The 16821-nt window shown below is 39.2% G+C and overlaps 1 protein-coding gene across 1 annotated transcript in view; it reads right to left on the bottom strand.

Moving 5' to 3' along the window:
- TRPM6 (transient receptor potential cation channel subfamily M member 6) overlaps positions 1-16821 on the bottom strand; it is a 138946-nt gene that overhangs the window by 6942 nt on the left and 115183 nt on the right. The window contains exons 32-37 of the mRNA XM_060300839.1: positions 15719-15769; positions 13720-13785; positions 11217-11500; positions 9278-9360; positions 8319-8524; positions 1452-1503 (exon numbers count right to left, since the gene is read on the bottom strand). Coding sequence (XP_060156822.1) covers positions 1452-1503; positions 8319-8524; positions 9278-9360; positions 11217-11500; positions 13720-13785; positions 15719-15769 — 742 coding nt within the window. The remainder of the gene's footprint in view (positions 1-1451; positions 1504-8318; positions 8525-9277; positions 9361-11216; positions 11501-13719; positions 13786-15718; positions 15770-16821) is intronic.

The following is a 16821-nucleotide window of genomic DNA, read 5'->3' as shown; positions in this document are numbered from 1 at the left end:
CTTCAACTCTGCTACAGTGAAAAATAACAAAGCCTTTATCTGTACCCTAAGGGTTACAACATGAACTCCATGGTCAAATATCATGGGATCTGGATTCACAGGAGCAACATGGCTCACCTTTATCTTCTCTAGCTCTCTTAGTTCACAGGGTAGCTAATACACTTTTAGATGTACCTCTTTGCATAGATGCCTACAAATGGTACCATATTTAGATTAAATTGTTCAGTAAAAGAACAGCCCATTAAAGCAGTGAATATTTACAATATGAGTCCAATAGGAGGGAAGTACAAGTTTCAGATTTCATCATATATGAATCGCCCACTTATATAATTATGTGTGTGTGTGTGTGTGTGTGTGTGTGTGTGTGTGTGTGTGTGTGTGTGTTTTACAACCCAGGGGCCAAGTATAGACACTTAGGACAACTAAGAAATTAGAATTTTGTATGCTAGCACTTCTCAGAGTGTGGGCACTAGGCCAGCAGAATTAGAATCATCTGGGAACTTGTTACATTATTTGGACCCATCCCAAACCCACTGAATCAGAAACCGGGGTAATCAAAGGCTGGGGGTAGGGGGCAGCAATCTGTGTTTTAACAAGCTCTCCTGGTGACTATGATGAAAGCTCATGTTTGAAAACCACTGTCATCTGCCATGTTGATCCTCCCTTAATCATCACCATCTCTTCTTTTTACTCCACCTTTAACAGAAGAATACCACCTCCTCTACTGCCAAGTCTTCCCAAAAGCCTGCTTATGGGATAAAATGCCCATGGGAATTCAAAGGCTAGGCAGATGACTCATCCTTCTATATAATTTACACTTCAGTCCTGAATTAACAATCTGATGGCTCCATATTTAAGCCCCACTGTTTTGTCCTCTCATAGATTTGCTGTTACTGAATACCACACTTCATGCCCTCAGCTTTCATTTTATAGGCATGTAATGGAAGACAGTGCCCATGATAAGATGCAATGACTCCACTGTGATGACAACAAAGGAAACTGTGCTTCTCCTATGACATTAATTGTTTTCATGTCAAAGCCTAAGGAGGCTGAATTTACCCATATTTCTCTTTTGTCTGGGCCACTAGAAAACTCAGAGGCAAATTTGCAAGAAAGTTCTGCCCACTGCATTGGTCTTTATACATAGTTTCCATTTTTGTGTACTAACAACTCCAGATTTAATCTTATTTTATTTCCTTATTTTCTTTTTGCCCCTATTTCCTAATCTATGCATTCTTTAAAATCTTATTGTATTTTAAATCTTATTGTATTTTATTGTATTGTATTTGGATGTAGATATTCTTGGATATAGATATAGATACAGATATAGATAAAAGGGACATCAAAATCTTTCTAGGATCTAGGCAAGATATAGAAATGTTTAAAAATTATTTTTAAGAAACCATGTACAATGTGTTAAATGCAATTTTCTAAATGATAAATTAACTTACTGTTTTTCTTCAGGTTTTATAACAGATGGATCTGTCAAATTTTCTCCAACACCTCCAAAGAAAAAGAAAATTCATTTACCAAATGGGGAATTTCATTTTCTCAGAAATTCAAGAAAATAATAACCAAATTTAAAATTCTTTCTTATACCTACCTTCTTTCCACCCTGTAGTAAACTCAACATCATGTGAATTAACTCTACTACTAACTAGACACCCACCCTGTAGTAAACTCAACATTATGTGAATTAACTCTACTAAATTGTCCAGGCAAGTTTGAAAACTTTAGTTGATGCCCTGTCGCCCGCAACCCCCTCTATCATGCTGCAATAAACCACTAGGCTACAAAAAAGTGTTTTTGTGATGTGTTCACACTTCCTGATAATAGTATCCATCATTCATTTACCACTTGTACATACTAGACATTCTAATTTTATTTCTTCTAATTTTATTTTTTCTAATCCTTGGCAATCGTGAAAGAAAAGTATTAGCATCCTCACAGCCTCATTTTACCAATGAGTACACTGATGTTCAAAGAGATTAAGCAACTTGTCAGAGGTTGCACAGACCACAAGAGGTCGTAACAGGATTGAAGCTAAGCCAAAGCTTGTGTCCTTCCCCCTAGCCCGTGGTCTCCTTAGATGGAGTCCATCAGTGCTCAGAAAGGTGCAAGGTGCCGTGTGGTTCTGCAGGTACCACCTCCGCTCCATCAAAGACACATAACAAATGCCATATATACATATATATATATACACATATATATATATGTATGTATGTATATAGCGTTTATAAACAGAAGAATACAAACACCCCACATGCTTGATCTGGGTGCTGGTTACACACACATGTTCAGTTGTGGAAATTCTTTAAGATGTATGCTCATGTTGTGTGTAATTTCCTGAATGTATGTGATCCTTCAATAAATTTTACTTCTTAAAAAATGGCACCAATGCATAAAAGGGTAACGTGTCATATAAAACTAACATTTATCAAGGCAGGGATCAACACCAAAGTGAACCTGTTATAAAATGCGAATGGTGGTGAGGCTGACTTCCAAAGGCAGCATTTCACAGGTGAGCCAGTCAGACAGGTGAATGCACCATGTGGGCATAAGCCGACAATGTCTGAGATCGTCCTCTAGTCAGCACTGGTCCTCTTGCCTTGGAAGAGACCAACCTTGTGGGAAATTTATTTAAAAATCAAATAAAATGTATAACATTATTGTATATTTCTATTTGTTAAAAAAAAAACCAACACATTTTCTAACCACTACTTTAAAAAAGAAAGATTTTTACTATGTTCTGTATGTTTTACCATACAGAAAGGTAATCCTTATAGTTTATAGACCATTCCCCTGAGAAACTGATTTCCTTAGGAAAATAACTTAAGTAGGGGGTTTTAAACCTTTTTTGGGTCATGACCCTTTTGGCAGTCTGATGAAGCTAAGGTACACCCTTCTCAGAATAATGTTTTTAAATGTATAGTTTGAATACATAAGATTACAAAGGAAAGCAATGATACTGAAATACAGTGATCAAAATATTTTTTAAATTGTACTGCAATACACGTGCTTCTTTATTAGTATGTTAAATAACAGGATCAAGCACAAGTCTAATAACACTATAACATCCAACAAGGAATAAATACAACCAGTATTTTGACATATCTGCCAACACTGCAATGTGCTATGTTAATACCTGTAATTGCTATTGCAAACAGTCACGGGTACTGCTAATGTCACTGTGATCTGTTGTCTCCGTTATAACTGAAGGAAATGATGAATTTCAGCTATAGGTTAATGAAATAAAGGTGTAATTTTTTTAAAAAATAAATGTATTTATTTATTGGCTGCATTGGGTCTTCGTTGCTGTGCACAGGCTTTCTCTAGTTGCGGTGAGTGGGGGCCACTCTTTGTTGCGGTGTGCGGGCTTCTCACTGCGGTGGCTTCTCTTTGTTGCAGAGCACAGGCTCTAGGCACACGGGCTGCAGTAGTTGTGGCACGTGGGCTCAGTAGTTGTGGCTCACGGGCTTAGTTTCTCCACGGCATGTGGGATCTTCCCAGACCTGGGCTCAAACCCGTGTCCCCTGCATTGGCAGGCGGATTCCTAACCACTGCGCCACCAGGGAAGCCCCTAGGTATAATTTTAATTTGTTTTTTCATCAAAGTACACAGATCTTCTGAATTCTACCCAGAGCCACTTTCAGAACCCTTGGCTTAGAATCTCTTTGTACACTGATTTTGAATAGGGAAAGGAAAAATAAGTCTGAAACACAGGCTCAAGGGGCAGTATGCAAAATGTGCTTTGCTTTTTAAAGAAAAAGTCATATGAATAGGCTGGGCTCTTTATGCTTTTCTCATTACAGATATAAAAAGGAACAGCCTAACAAGACCCTAACTCTACAGCAAACATGTAGCAAATAAACAGAACAACTATGTTTAACTATGTAGTAAATAAACAACAAACAGACAGCCCATGTACCACCAATAGAGAGACTAAAAGCTACAAATCCTCCACACATTTAAGCTCAGACATGACTTTATGCCTACAATTCCCAGCAGTGATGAAAGCTTTAGGCTGACGTCTGAGTAAACTGTAAATTTAAGCTGAAATACACACAATACTTAAAGAATTGTGGAATAGGAGGTTTTATAGGGGAAAAAAAAGTCTATCAAAATCACATCAGCTCCCATTTACTTTCAGTCTTGTAGCCTGTTAAATAGGCAGAAGTCAAAGGATCTGGGTCCCACTCACAGCCCCATCACTCCCTAGTTGTGTGATCTAGACACCTTCTTTAATCTCTCTGAGTCTCAACTGTATCACCTGAAAGTGTGGATAATCACAGGCCTTATCCTATACGGTTACTGAGAGGATTACATGAACTAGCATATACAAACTGCTTAGCAAAAGGTCTGATCCAGAAGAAGCTGAAACATGTCAATTGCTATTTTTATTGTCTTTATTCTATCAAGAGCTCTTGTGAAGTAAAATTCTATTTTCTTACCACTGGTAAAATCATGTTCTGATTATCTCACTTTCCTAAAGTACTATTTCCTAATGAATAGAACCTCCTATAAGACTGAGGGTAAAGAGTTTCTACAAACCTTTATATCCCTAAACCCAATCTGACAGCTCAAAGCTTAACTACTAAAAACATCTTTTGGGACCCTTGAATGGCAGAAGGGGCATTCCAATGAGTTAAAAAAAGAAAGCGGTTCAGAGAACCAATCATGCTGCACCACCACACCCACTACTACCACCCCAGCCTCTCCGGGCTACACAGGAGTCACCCAATTGGCAAACTTTAACATAGGTGCCCATCCTACCCACGTACGTAGATATCTGGAAAACATGAAAGACAATAAGACATTTTAAGATCTAAAAATTCCAGTGCTCTCTCTTTACTGGCATTAACAGAGTAAATGCCCATGTACAGGCAATACATAGCACGCCCTTATGAGAAACTCAGAGACCTACATTCTGATTCCAATCACCTTGGGATGCATCAGTGAACTTCTACATCAATGGAAAGAAGTCACCTTCCTTGTAGCAGCAGATGCTGATGCTAATGCTGATTTATCCTGGAAACTGCTTTGTTGAATAAAAAATTAATATCTCCAAAAGTTATTTGAAAAAAAAATAGTGAGCTTAAAAAAAAAAAACATGCCACAGACCACTGTAATTTGAAATACAATTGTTTTTCATTCCTATTGCTGGAAACTAAATATTGGATTTCACATATAATGATGACGATTCAGGCTCTCACGTGTAAGATTTTTAAATGGAAGGAGACTGGAAGACTACAGTATAATTACAAGTGATCAGAAATTAGTCAAGCCTCTCCCTAGAGTTCAGCTTCGTGGCCTGATGTGGTAGCTCCTGGGTTAATGATTGGCACTCCCTTGGAAGAAAGTAAAGAGAAGAAAAGAAGAAACTGAAATAATAAACTGCCGGAGTGCTTCTCATTCCTTCTTTCCCTCAAAGCAACAGGAAGCACAGCAAGCTGATCAGGGCTTCACTCTACAGAGGCCAAAGCTGGGATCTCCCTCAAGTATCACCAGGACCACACAGCTAAGAGACTACCCACAACTGAAGATTAACTTCCATTTTAACAAGCCACACAGAGACTAACAACAATAACTAACATTCACTGTGTCAGGAACTTGCTTAATTTCAGCCCCTTAACAGCCCTCTGAGTTAAGCACCTAACATTATTTACCATTATTATTACAAATGAGGGAAGTGGGACTCAAGGGGGTTGCCCCCTGGTCATGCAGCTAATTCACGGTGGAGCCAGGAGTCAGCCCCCAGGACCCTGACGACAGGGCCTCTCCTAACTGCAGCTAATTCATCTTTCAGTCTCCACTCCCTGCCACCCAGACAACACACATCATCTCTCCAAAGACTAAAAATACTAATCAATTAAATGTAAAACATAACTGAATTGAAAACTATTATGATATTTTAAGAGTACATTATATTCTCCCATTTTTCCTTTCCAACCTGGCTTGGATTAAACATATTAATGCACATAAGCCTTTAATGGAGTGACTGACACAAAATAACTATTTAGTAAATGTTAGCTAATAGCAGTAGTAATATAACTGCTTGTAATTACTATTATAGGATTCTCGTTCTTCCATAAATTCAGGGCTAACCAATCGGCAAAACTCTCCAATAAGTATCTCAATTTCTTCATGTTCATTCTATGATGTCCACTCTTCCCTCCTTTGAAGGTCAATGTTTTCACATTGTTTATTTGGAGTGGTCTATTTCTGCAAGTCACATAATTGCCCAGTAAAAAAATAAAGTTAATTCCTTTTTTTCCCCCAAGACTATTAATGCAGTGTTTGTTCTGTTTAACGTCACTTTGGATTTACTAAGAGACATAAAAATCCCCAAATATAAGCATCATTAAACAAAAACACACTGAAGAGTCATCATTATTTCCTTGAAGTTTTTCTTTGTTTTTTTGTTTGTTTTTTACTTTTTAAACATCTCTACCCAAAACTCAAAGCACAGACACTCAAGTATAGATGAAAACAATCAATCTTTCCCCAACATGAGCTACAAAAGCAGCCTTGGGCATCAGTGTGCTGGGTTTACATGGATCATACTGTACTTGCTGGTTTAAAAGCTGAATCATCTTGACTGTTTTAACTTTGTTTATATTGCTTCCTAAAATATTGTGTTTGAGGGTTAGAAATATAATTCACACCTTGTGAACAGCATAGATCTGAAAGGACAGAAGGACTTATGTGTAGTTTGAAAAGTGTGTATATATATATACACACACACACACATCTTTGAGCATGTGACAGAAGTTTCAGTCAAAATGGGTTTGCAGTCTTAGTGTACATTGCTCACGATGTCCCAGGATTGCCTGTTCATCTCGACTATCTCCATCCTCCAAGCCGGGCTTTCAGCACAGAATCCCAGGTGTGGAGAGATGGGAAAGTCAGAGAGGACAAGGAAAAGGCCCTATCATTTTAAATGAACCAGAACATGGTAATGTCCAATGGCTATGAAACTTAAAGAGAAATAAAAGACAGAACAGTGAAAAGGAAAGAACATGGATGGTCAAACCAGCTTAAGTCTGCATCTTGGCTTCCGCTTAAGCCGCTGTGCAACCTTGGGCAAGTTATTTAAAATTTCTGGGCCTAAAGTCCCCATAATATCTACCTCAAGGTGCTGCTTCTGGGATTAAATGAGATAACTTCTATGAAAGTGCCTGGGCTAAATCCCTTATTTAAAACCAAAGCCCCAGTCAGTGAGCCCAGGGACTAAACTTTGACCTTAATACATATTTCGTTCTGTCCCTGCAAGGAAAACCTGCTAGAGATACTCTGTTTCCTGCTGCAGGATTATAAGTCACATGTGAGGTGTTGAGAGTAGAAAGATGCATTGATCAAAGGCTTCCATTAAATAAGAGTGCACTAAGTTGCCTTTCACAGACTGAGTTTATACTTTTGTGAACTCTTATATCAAGGTACACAGCAAAGAGAACAAGCTAAACTATAAACTGCTAAAATACTGAGCTCAAAATCATGAGAAATGACCAGAATTTAAACTTTCCTGTGTGTATAAATGCATGCCTAAGTGTTATTGTGAACATAAGTTCAAAGAAAGGCCATAAAACTGGAAAATTGGGTATAAAACTCATTGCCCGTTTAACATTTTAGATGACTTTAAATTCTGGGCAGCTAATCATCTGCCTATATTTTTCTCTTGATCGATAGGTGAGAAACAGCATAGTAGGTGCCCATGATCATCACTGTACAACGTCTCTGAAATAAATGGTGCCACCTCCCTTCAAAGCTAGATGGAGCAACTCCATACATTACCCATCCTGGTTCTTGCATGATCTCTCGGGACACCTCTCTGGTTCCTCCCACTTAGAACAGTTCCACAAACAATAAATAAATTCAGAAAACAGATACCATCTCCTGTTTAAAAGAAGAAAAAAAAAAGGTACATACTGCCAAGGAATGTCTCCACTGAAAGGCCTTAACTATGGCTTTGAGTAAAGAAAGAGCTGGGGTCAAATGTAGGTGACAGGGGCTTCCCTGGTGGCGCACTGGTTGAGAGTCCGTCTGCCGATGCAGGGGACGCGGGTTCGTGCCCCGGTCCGGGAAGATCCCACATGCCGCGGAGCGGCTGGGCCCGTGAGCCATGGCCGCTGAGCCTGCGCGTCCGGAGCCTACGCTCCGCAACGGGAGGGGCCACAACAGTGAGAGGCCCGCGTACCGCAAAAAAAAAAAAAAAAAAAAAAAAAATGTAGGTGACAATGACATTGAGAAAGCAATCCCTGGTCACTGTTTCCTGAACTTTGCCTCATGCTTGTTGTATCAAATCCTCAGCTATCAATCACCTTGCAGATCTAAAACCAGCAGCTCTCCCCGAGTATACTCATAGGTCCAGTGAGAGAAAGCCAACATCAGCTCCTCCAAGGTGTTGCTGGGGGCAATTTCATCACCGTTGTTGTTGTTGTACTTCCGGAACTCCCCAGTCATGTACTTCTCAATGGTCAACCACTGCTTGGCTGAATGGCAGTAGATTAAGAACACTTCCAGGAACCTATGGCGAGGGAGGGTGGGAAGAGGCCATTGATTCCCCGAAAGGCAGCAAAGGTGGGACTTATATTACTGAACAGAGAGCACCAGGGGAGATGACCTAACTCTAGTCCCAGCAGCCTCAATGCACACGCCTTTGCCTTTCCACTGAAAGAATGGAATGCAAAGATTGGGAGTTTTCCCCACGTTTACCCACCTCCCTTCTTTCTGAGGAACTCTTTTATAGAGTACTGGATTCAACTTTTCTTGTCTTGCTCTAAGAAGTTCCTTGTAAATGAGACAGTAAAACTTTACTGTAAGTCCTCAGCACCACACTATGATCTGTCTCGCTAAATGAATACAAGTGTATGGAAACACTCAAGTGAAAGTAACAAGAGTTCACTCCTTTAAGGTTCCTAATTTCTGTAAGATAACAGAAGAAACTATGCTTAAAATAGAAGTGTTTTTCTACCATAATGTTTCTGGACATTAGTAACCACACCCGGGATCTGCCTGCTTTCGTAATTGAGAGGTTAGTCACGGCCTCTGCTTGGTCTTCTCTTTTCTACTCACATAAATTCAGCAATTTAAGCCAAAACATACCTAGGGTGTCTAATTCTCTTTTTACTGTCTCCGAGAACTATGTAAGGAAGAAACCAAAGTTAAGGTCATGGGGAACTTTCCCGTGGGTCTGGTATTTCTCGTGACTAACGGGTGAGAAGAAATTGACAGAAATTCCTACATAAGATGAAGGTCCAGGGTGCCAATATTTCCTCACCTTGGAGTGTAGGGAATGGTTTGTGGTTTCACTTGGTTGAAGGTATAGATCAGTTTTTGAGCAGCTCTTTGTTGTTGAATTTCCTGCAAAATAGGGAACATTGATAAAAATATTGGTTTGCTATCAGATGCCTACTAATTAATGATCACAGAATTACTAGAGGCCTCCCAAGTGTGATTTTCAGCCTTATTCAGCTTCCACCACTACCCACTCCAAAAGCTAAAGCCAAAAATAACAATATACCACCACTTCCAAAAAGGAATAGGCTACCCTTTGGGTTGAAGATAATGGCCTTCATCTAAAACAACAGTACTGATGAACCTAGTGGCAGGGCAGGAATAAAGAGGCAGGTGTAGAGAACGGACCTACGGACAAAGTGGGGGAAGGGGAAGCTGGGACGAAGTGAAAGAGTGGCATGGACATATAGACACTACCAAATATAAAATAGATAGCTAGTGGGAAGCAGCCACATAGCACAGGGAGATCAGCTCGATGTTTTGTGATGACCTAGAGGGGTGGGATAGGGAGGGTGGGAGGGAGGCTCAAGAGGGAGGAGATAGGGGGATATATGTATATGTACAGCTGATTCACTTTGTTGTACAGCAGAAACTAACACAACATTGTAAAGCAATTATACTCCAATAAAGATATTAAAAAAATTAAAAAGGCATACTCAGAGAATTGTCCTCTTTCCCCTATTTTTTCCGTCTTAATCTCCTCTTCCCTCCTGCCTTCCACCTCCACACCCCTTTAGGCAATCTATTTCACTGCTTTCTGGTTTAACCTTCCTATGTTTCCTTTTGCGAGAGTAAGTAGACACATGTACGTATGTTTTATTTTTTCCCTTTCTTTCTAAGTAGGTGTCTAGCTCCAGAAAAAAAAAAAAGAGTTTATTGGGATTTTTTAAAATTGAAGTATAGTTGATTTACAACATTGTGTTAGTTTCAGGTGTATAGCAAAGAGATTCAATTATACACATATATTCTTTTTAATATTCTTTTCCTTTATGGCTTATTATAGGATATTGAATATAATTCCCTGTGCTATACAGTAGGACTTTGTTTATCTATTTTATATATAGTAGTTTGTATCTCCTAATCTTTATTGGAATAATATTAAATTTATAAATTAACTTTAAGAGAACTTATATTTTGATGATGTTGGAATATCCTAATCAAGATTAAGGATTGTCTTTCTCTTTGTACAAATTTAGTTTGATATCTTTCAGGAGTGATTTTTCCTCACATAGATTTTAAATATTTCACATTCCACTTATTTCTAAGCATTTTCAATTTCTTGCTATTGTAAACAGGGTTTTCTTTTCCAAAATATCTTCTACTAGTTATTATTTGCTTATATGAAAGTTATTAATTTTGGTGTGTTAATTTTATTAACCTTGCCACCTTCCTGATTTCTTTTATTGCTTGAGTTGTTTTTATCACTAGTTCTTCAGGTTTTCTAGCATTACTATCATATCATCTGCAAACAGAGTTAGTTTTCATTCTTTTTCTGTTCCAGTTTTTATACTTTTGTTTTCTCTTGTCTAATTGAGTTGGTTAATACCTCCAGTAATGTGTTGAATAGTGGTGGAGATGGTGGGCATTCTCGCTTTGTTCTGACCTTGATGGGTGTGCCTCTGTTTTCACATTAGGTAAAATGTTGGCTTTATAGATGAATGTGTGTGAATATATACATACATATGTATATAAACATACACATATATGTGTGTATATACATCAATATGTGTGTATGTCTACCCTAATCATATCAATGGTATTTGACATTTCCTAATCAATGATCTGTGATATATGAATATTATACATAAAGGAAGTATTCACCAAAAAAAAAAAAAAAAAAAGATAATGGCCTTTGACCAGGATAGAGCCAGATCTCCTTTCTTCGACCACCTGTCCATCTGGGCTCTGGGTCTCTGACTTACCCTGAGGCAAAGATGAAGCACAGTACTCTCCTGGAAGATTTTGCACCATGCCTGCACAACCTCAGGAAGAAAGGACTTCACAATGAAAACGTGCCCCGGCTTGAGGACATCATCCTCAGACCAGGTACTAATGACTTTCATGGCTTTGCGGAGGCCACCATCCATCTCCTCTTGGGACAACACCTGGATCATTGCAGATCTCCCTCGCTGGGACCAAGAAGACATGCTTTTATCCAGATTCAAAGGGGAACTCTCCTCCAGCCTGTAGACAGTTACTTCTTCTCCTGTGGCAAACAGAAGTGCAGGGGAGGGGTTCAATGAGATCCATGTCTGTGACATGAACGGCGTCCTAAATATCAACTCAGAATCAGTTCAGTTTCTCAAAGGATCAGTGGGGAATGGGAATTTCACCTCTTCAGAGGCAAGTACAGACATCTGGCCATGTTATAGTCCAGTAAAGAGGGAGGGGGAGAATGAACAAAGCATCAGATGTCACATAAATATTAAGTTGTTCTTATTATAAATTATAACTCGACAAAAATAAAATCAGAGTAGCAAGGCTACGCTTCTTTTGTTAAAGGAAAGTACTTTTTTTTTTTAAACGTCTTTATTAGAGTATAAATGCTTTACAATGGTGGGTCAGTTTCTGCTTTATAACAAAGTGAATCAGTTATACATATACATATATCCCCATATCTCTTCCCTCTTGCGTCTCCCTCCCTCCCAACCTCCGTATCCCACCCCTCTAGGTGGTCACAAAGCACCGAGCTGATCTCCCTGTGCTATGCATCTGCTTCCCACTAGCTGTCTATTTTACATTTGGTAGTGTATATATGTCCATGCCACTCGCTCACTTTGTCCCAGCTTACCCTTCCCCCTCCCCGTATCCTCAAGTCCATTCTCTAGTAGGTCTGCATCTTTATTCCTGTCTTGCCCTTAGGTTCTTCTGACAATTTTCTTTTTTTTTTCTGTTTTTTTTTTTTTCTTTAGATTCCATATATATGTGTTAGCATACTTTTAAAGAGATAGTTTAACCCTGTCATCCCCCTTAGGAGCTTAAATTTAGACTTTTTTTCCTAATTGCCCCTTCCCTGACATTGTAATACCAAAGATATACTGTTTATGTTTATGTACTCTGTGTGTGTGTGTATGTGCTTTACACATAAAAATAAAAAGATGTTTTTGCTCTCTTAGGGGTGATATTACCCCACTGAGAACGCATGTTTTAACCCAGTTAAAGTTAGAACCAAAGTCACACCCCAGAGCCTTTCCCTCCTTCCTTTGTGCCTTTGGACAAGTTACTTAAAGCTTCACTTTCCTCATCAGTAAAATGGAAGTGAAAATAACATTCTCTTCATTGGGCTGTTGTAAAGATTAGATATGTTAACCTGGCTAATGTGAAGTAGACCCTCGGAGACAAACCCAATCCCACTTCAAAGATTTTACACACAAATGTTCTTTAACTGCTCTACAGCTTCCACTTTCAGGCTGTTGAACAGGGAGCCATTCTTATTCAACCTAGACTCCACCTAATATATTATGCAATGCTTCCTAACAGAAGTGACATATGCTATACAACTTCTGTCCAGCCCGTATTTAATTTTCTCCTTACACCTCAGCTTCAAATGGCTTTTCTTATAAACACTGTACTGGTTTACCAAGGAAAGAATCTATTCGCTCACTCTTGCATTTAATTGCTTACCAAAGAATACGTCTAGGTAATGCTTAGTAACATGTTTTGAAATATGTATTCCTGGTGCCCAGATAAATGCCACTTTAGAGTTCTAATTACCTAGAGGATCTGAAACAGAGCTACCGAGTTGTAAAACCAGCTGTGGAGCCAAGTGGAAGGAGAAGGCATTTGCATCGACGATCAGAAGCCACCTCATCTGTCCCCATGTGAAGGGTTTGAGGAGAAGCAAGATCTGGGACAGTGTGGCGACCCTTGTTACTTTGTCAATTGGCAGGACAGAGAAACGCCGGTAACCTTGGCTATTGCGAGCTTGTTTTTCCTTACTATTCCAGCCTTTAAAAATTACATTTGCTCTCTGAGTTAAGAGCAATTAGTTTACATGAAACAAAACAAACAAAACAAACAAATAAAAAGCGATATACAAAGCATTTCTCTTTAGATGTCTATTAGCTTCTACTGTATTGACGTTTAATGCTTTCTTCTGTATTTATTACGCATGGTTGGTTGGTTCTTTTCTTTTCTACTTACTTCCAGCCTTAAATCAGTGAATGCCAGGTGCAATATTATTGCTTTTTCCCCAACTGCTGCTCATTATAGGTCCCATCCCCATAGTATATCAGATTTTGACTCTAGATACCAGCCGGGCAGTTAACAAGACTTTCCATTTTAGGAAATTAATATAACTAAACTGCAACCATGGGCAAAAGAAAATTTGCAGCTAAAATTATGCAAAATGGTTTCTCCTATGATTCACTCAGATGGTATGCCTTTGCCCTGGCACAACCTCAAGAAGGTAGAAATGGCACTCACCAAACAGTTGGATTGGTGTAAATGGTATGGTCTGAGAAAGCCTCATTAAGTTGTTCCTTTCAATGGCTGCAAACAAAAGCAGATTTACTAGTTTAAGTATGCATCAGTGGGCTGAATTTACAGAAAGCCTTCCCCACATCAATATACTCATATTATGCTAAAATATTTTATTTCAAAGACCTTTATTTTTTCTTTTATCAAAAATATTCTCTACAGGGACTTCCCTGGAAGTCCAGTGGTTAAGACTTCGCCTTCCAATGCAGGGGGTGCAGGTCCAATCCCTGGTCTGGGAACTAAGATCCCACATGCCTCAGGGCCAAAAAACCAAAACAGAAAACAGAAGCAATATTGTAACAAATTCAATAAAGACTTTAAAAATAGTCCACATTAAAAAAAAAAAAAATCTTGGGGCTTCCCTGGTGGTGCAGTGGTTGAGAATCTGCCTGCCAACGCAGGGGACATGTGTTCGAGCCCTGGTCTGGGAAGATCCCACATGCTGCGGAGCAACTAGGCCCATGAGCCACAACTACTGATCCTGCGCGTCTGGAGCCTGTGCTCCGCAACAGGAGAGGCCGCGACAGTGAGAGACCCGCGCGCCACAACTAGAGAAAGTCCTCACACAGAAACGAAGACCCAACACAACCAAAAATAAATAAATTTTTAAAAATGTATTATCTATAATACAGTATTTAAAATAAACTATGCCTTAAACAGGAAGGATATCCCAGTCTTAGGAATAGATTATATGAGATTACATAATATGTTCTGAGGTAGCGCTATTACCTCCACTCTCCTGAATACCAAATACCATACTAATCCATTCAGATGTGGAACTTGCTTTTAAAGAGCATTTTAATCTGTGGTCTTTCTGGTTTTTCTTTTCCAGATCAAATCTAACGCACAGCGGACTGTGGGGACATCTACTGTTGATTTTGCAGAGTTCATCTTCTTTTCCCAGAGAGAGCTGAAGACCAGTTTTAATTAGAAGCAAGTGATCTGCATTTTCCTGTTAAGAGCTGTATCTTAACAAATCAGAGTCGATGTGAGTTACAGTGTTCCTCACCAGATGCTTTCTTCAGCTGACAGCTGGAGTCAAAATAACGGATTACTGCTGAGCTGAAAGACCCAGTTACAAGAGCCTGGAATGTGGAGTCTGAAATCCACAGAAACACTATTCACTACAGAGGAGAATTCAGGATAAGGTAGCCTATTACTGGACCCTGAGCACATGACCTTGATATAATAATAACGAAAATTATCACACCAATACACTTGTACTCTTGTACTGAGCTTCAGATTATATAAAAAGCTTGCCCATGTGTTATCTAATCCAATACTGAGAGCAACGATGGCCAAAAGACCACCCAATGGCACGAGTCCAGTTGGTTGTTATACTGCTTTGCATTTCAAAGTGTTTCCCTCTTTATTCTCAACTAGCCCTTTGGCAGATTTTTCCTCAGGAAGGGCAAGTACAATTATTCCCACTTTGAAAGAAAGACAACTGAATCACTGTGAAGTGATGTTGCTTAAGAGAGTCAAGACCCTTGACATCTTGTTTAATAACATCCCTTAAGGTGTCTTTGTTGAATTTACCCTGTGGGGTTGGCATTCATTCAGTGGTTACCCTCACTGAGGGCCCAGTGAGGGTGCAAAACCCTTCCTCAGAGGACTAGTCTCAGGCCTGTCTCCTCCCCAGCCCAAAATACAAAGATCTCTGGCTTTTGACCTCGTAAGGAATTTTCAGATCTCAAGGTCGTCTTTCCTCCTTACAATTTGGAACTTACCAATACACACATTTTTTTTTAAATCCAAATTCTCTTAAATCCTAAAAACTTGTTTTCCTAAGTTAAGAAATCTGAATGTTCTCTCATCAGAGTGAACAACAACTTTTCAAGTTGGAGCCATAACACCACCACAAATTCACCAGTGTTTCTGTTTCCAAATGCAGAATCACAGACATTTAGCTCCATTGACATGTCTATGTACACAGGCATCCTACCTGAATAATGATGGTGAGACTCTTGAGGGCTTTTTAAGGAGGTTGAGATTCCTGAAATTACAGAGAAGATTGGCATCTTAATTACTTGGCTGGAGGTAAATACATGTTTATGAATATATTGCCTGCAAAGTTATTATTGAACGGGTTAATCACAATGGCTTCTCGGTTTTCGAAAAAGATTGCCTAATATTCTTTAACCACATTATTGTGCATGGTATCCTGACAGCTTCCAATCATCAATGCAATGTCTCCAAACATATTTATATAGGGAATTGAAGAAAGACAGGTAATATTAGCCTCAAAGATGTATTTCCTTTGAACCAATTACACCTCTGTGCTGCAGAAGGCACTCGGCTGCCCATCACGTTGCACGACATCCCAGAAGCACAATTCTCTGAGCTCCCTACTAAGATGCAGTACCCACATAAAGACATTATTAATACCAAGTTATTAGCACACTACTTCACTGACTTAAAATGACAACAAGATGATGAAAACACATTAAGAGGAATATAAGAGAAACAAAGAAGGAGGCAGAGAATGTGAGAGCAAGGGATTTGTTTGGTTACAGACGGACTGTGTGTTGGGAACACCTCTTGCAAGTTTAACTGGTTCTCTTCTACCTGCTCAAGTCCTAAATTACAAGTCGCAAGAGAAATCCTTTGCAAAAGTTTTGCCATTTCATAAAATCAAAATTAAAGTTGAGAACTTTAGTCTCATGGTGGGAACTACTTTATACCTTGTAGAGGAAGCGGCATAAGGAGCCCAATTTCACAGATGTCTCTGGCTTCTTGTTGCTGGATAAGGAAGGGAAGAAACTCCCTCCCTTTGGGGGTGCCGGGTAAAAGGTAAGATCATCAAAAAAGACTGTGCCTTTCTAAGTTCGATTCAATAATTAAAAAAAAAAAAGTATTTAGCCCCCACTAAGGGTCGTGCTAGGCATGAGGGATGTGAATAAGATGTGGCTCCCCCACCTTAGTGAAAAACAAATATGAAATACATGTAAACTATAATCACGATACAGTTTGCTAAGTAATATAATAGAGGTGTACATAGAGGCTTAGGGAATCTTCATAGACAAACAATGTGAAATACAGTATGGG

Source organism: Globicephala melas, chromosome 6 (genome assembly GCF_963455315.2).
Source record: "Globicephala melas chromosome 6, mGloMel1.2, whole genome shotgun sequence".
Classification (NCBI taxonomy): domain Eukaryota; kingdom Metazoa; phylum Chordata; class Mammalia; order Artiodactyla; family Delphinidae; genus Globicephala; species Globicephala melas.
Note: the sequence above shows the minus strand (reverse complement) of the source record. Positions and strands in the feature narration are given on the sequence as shown.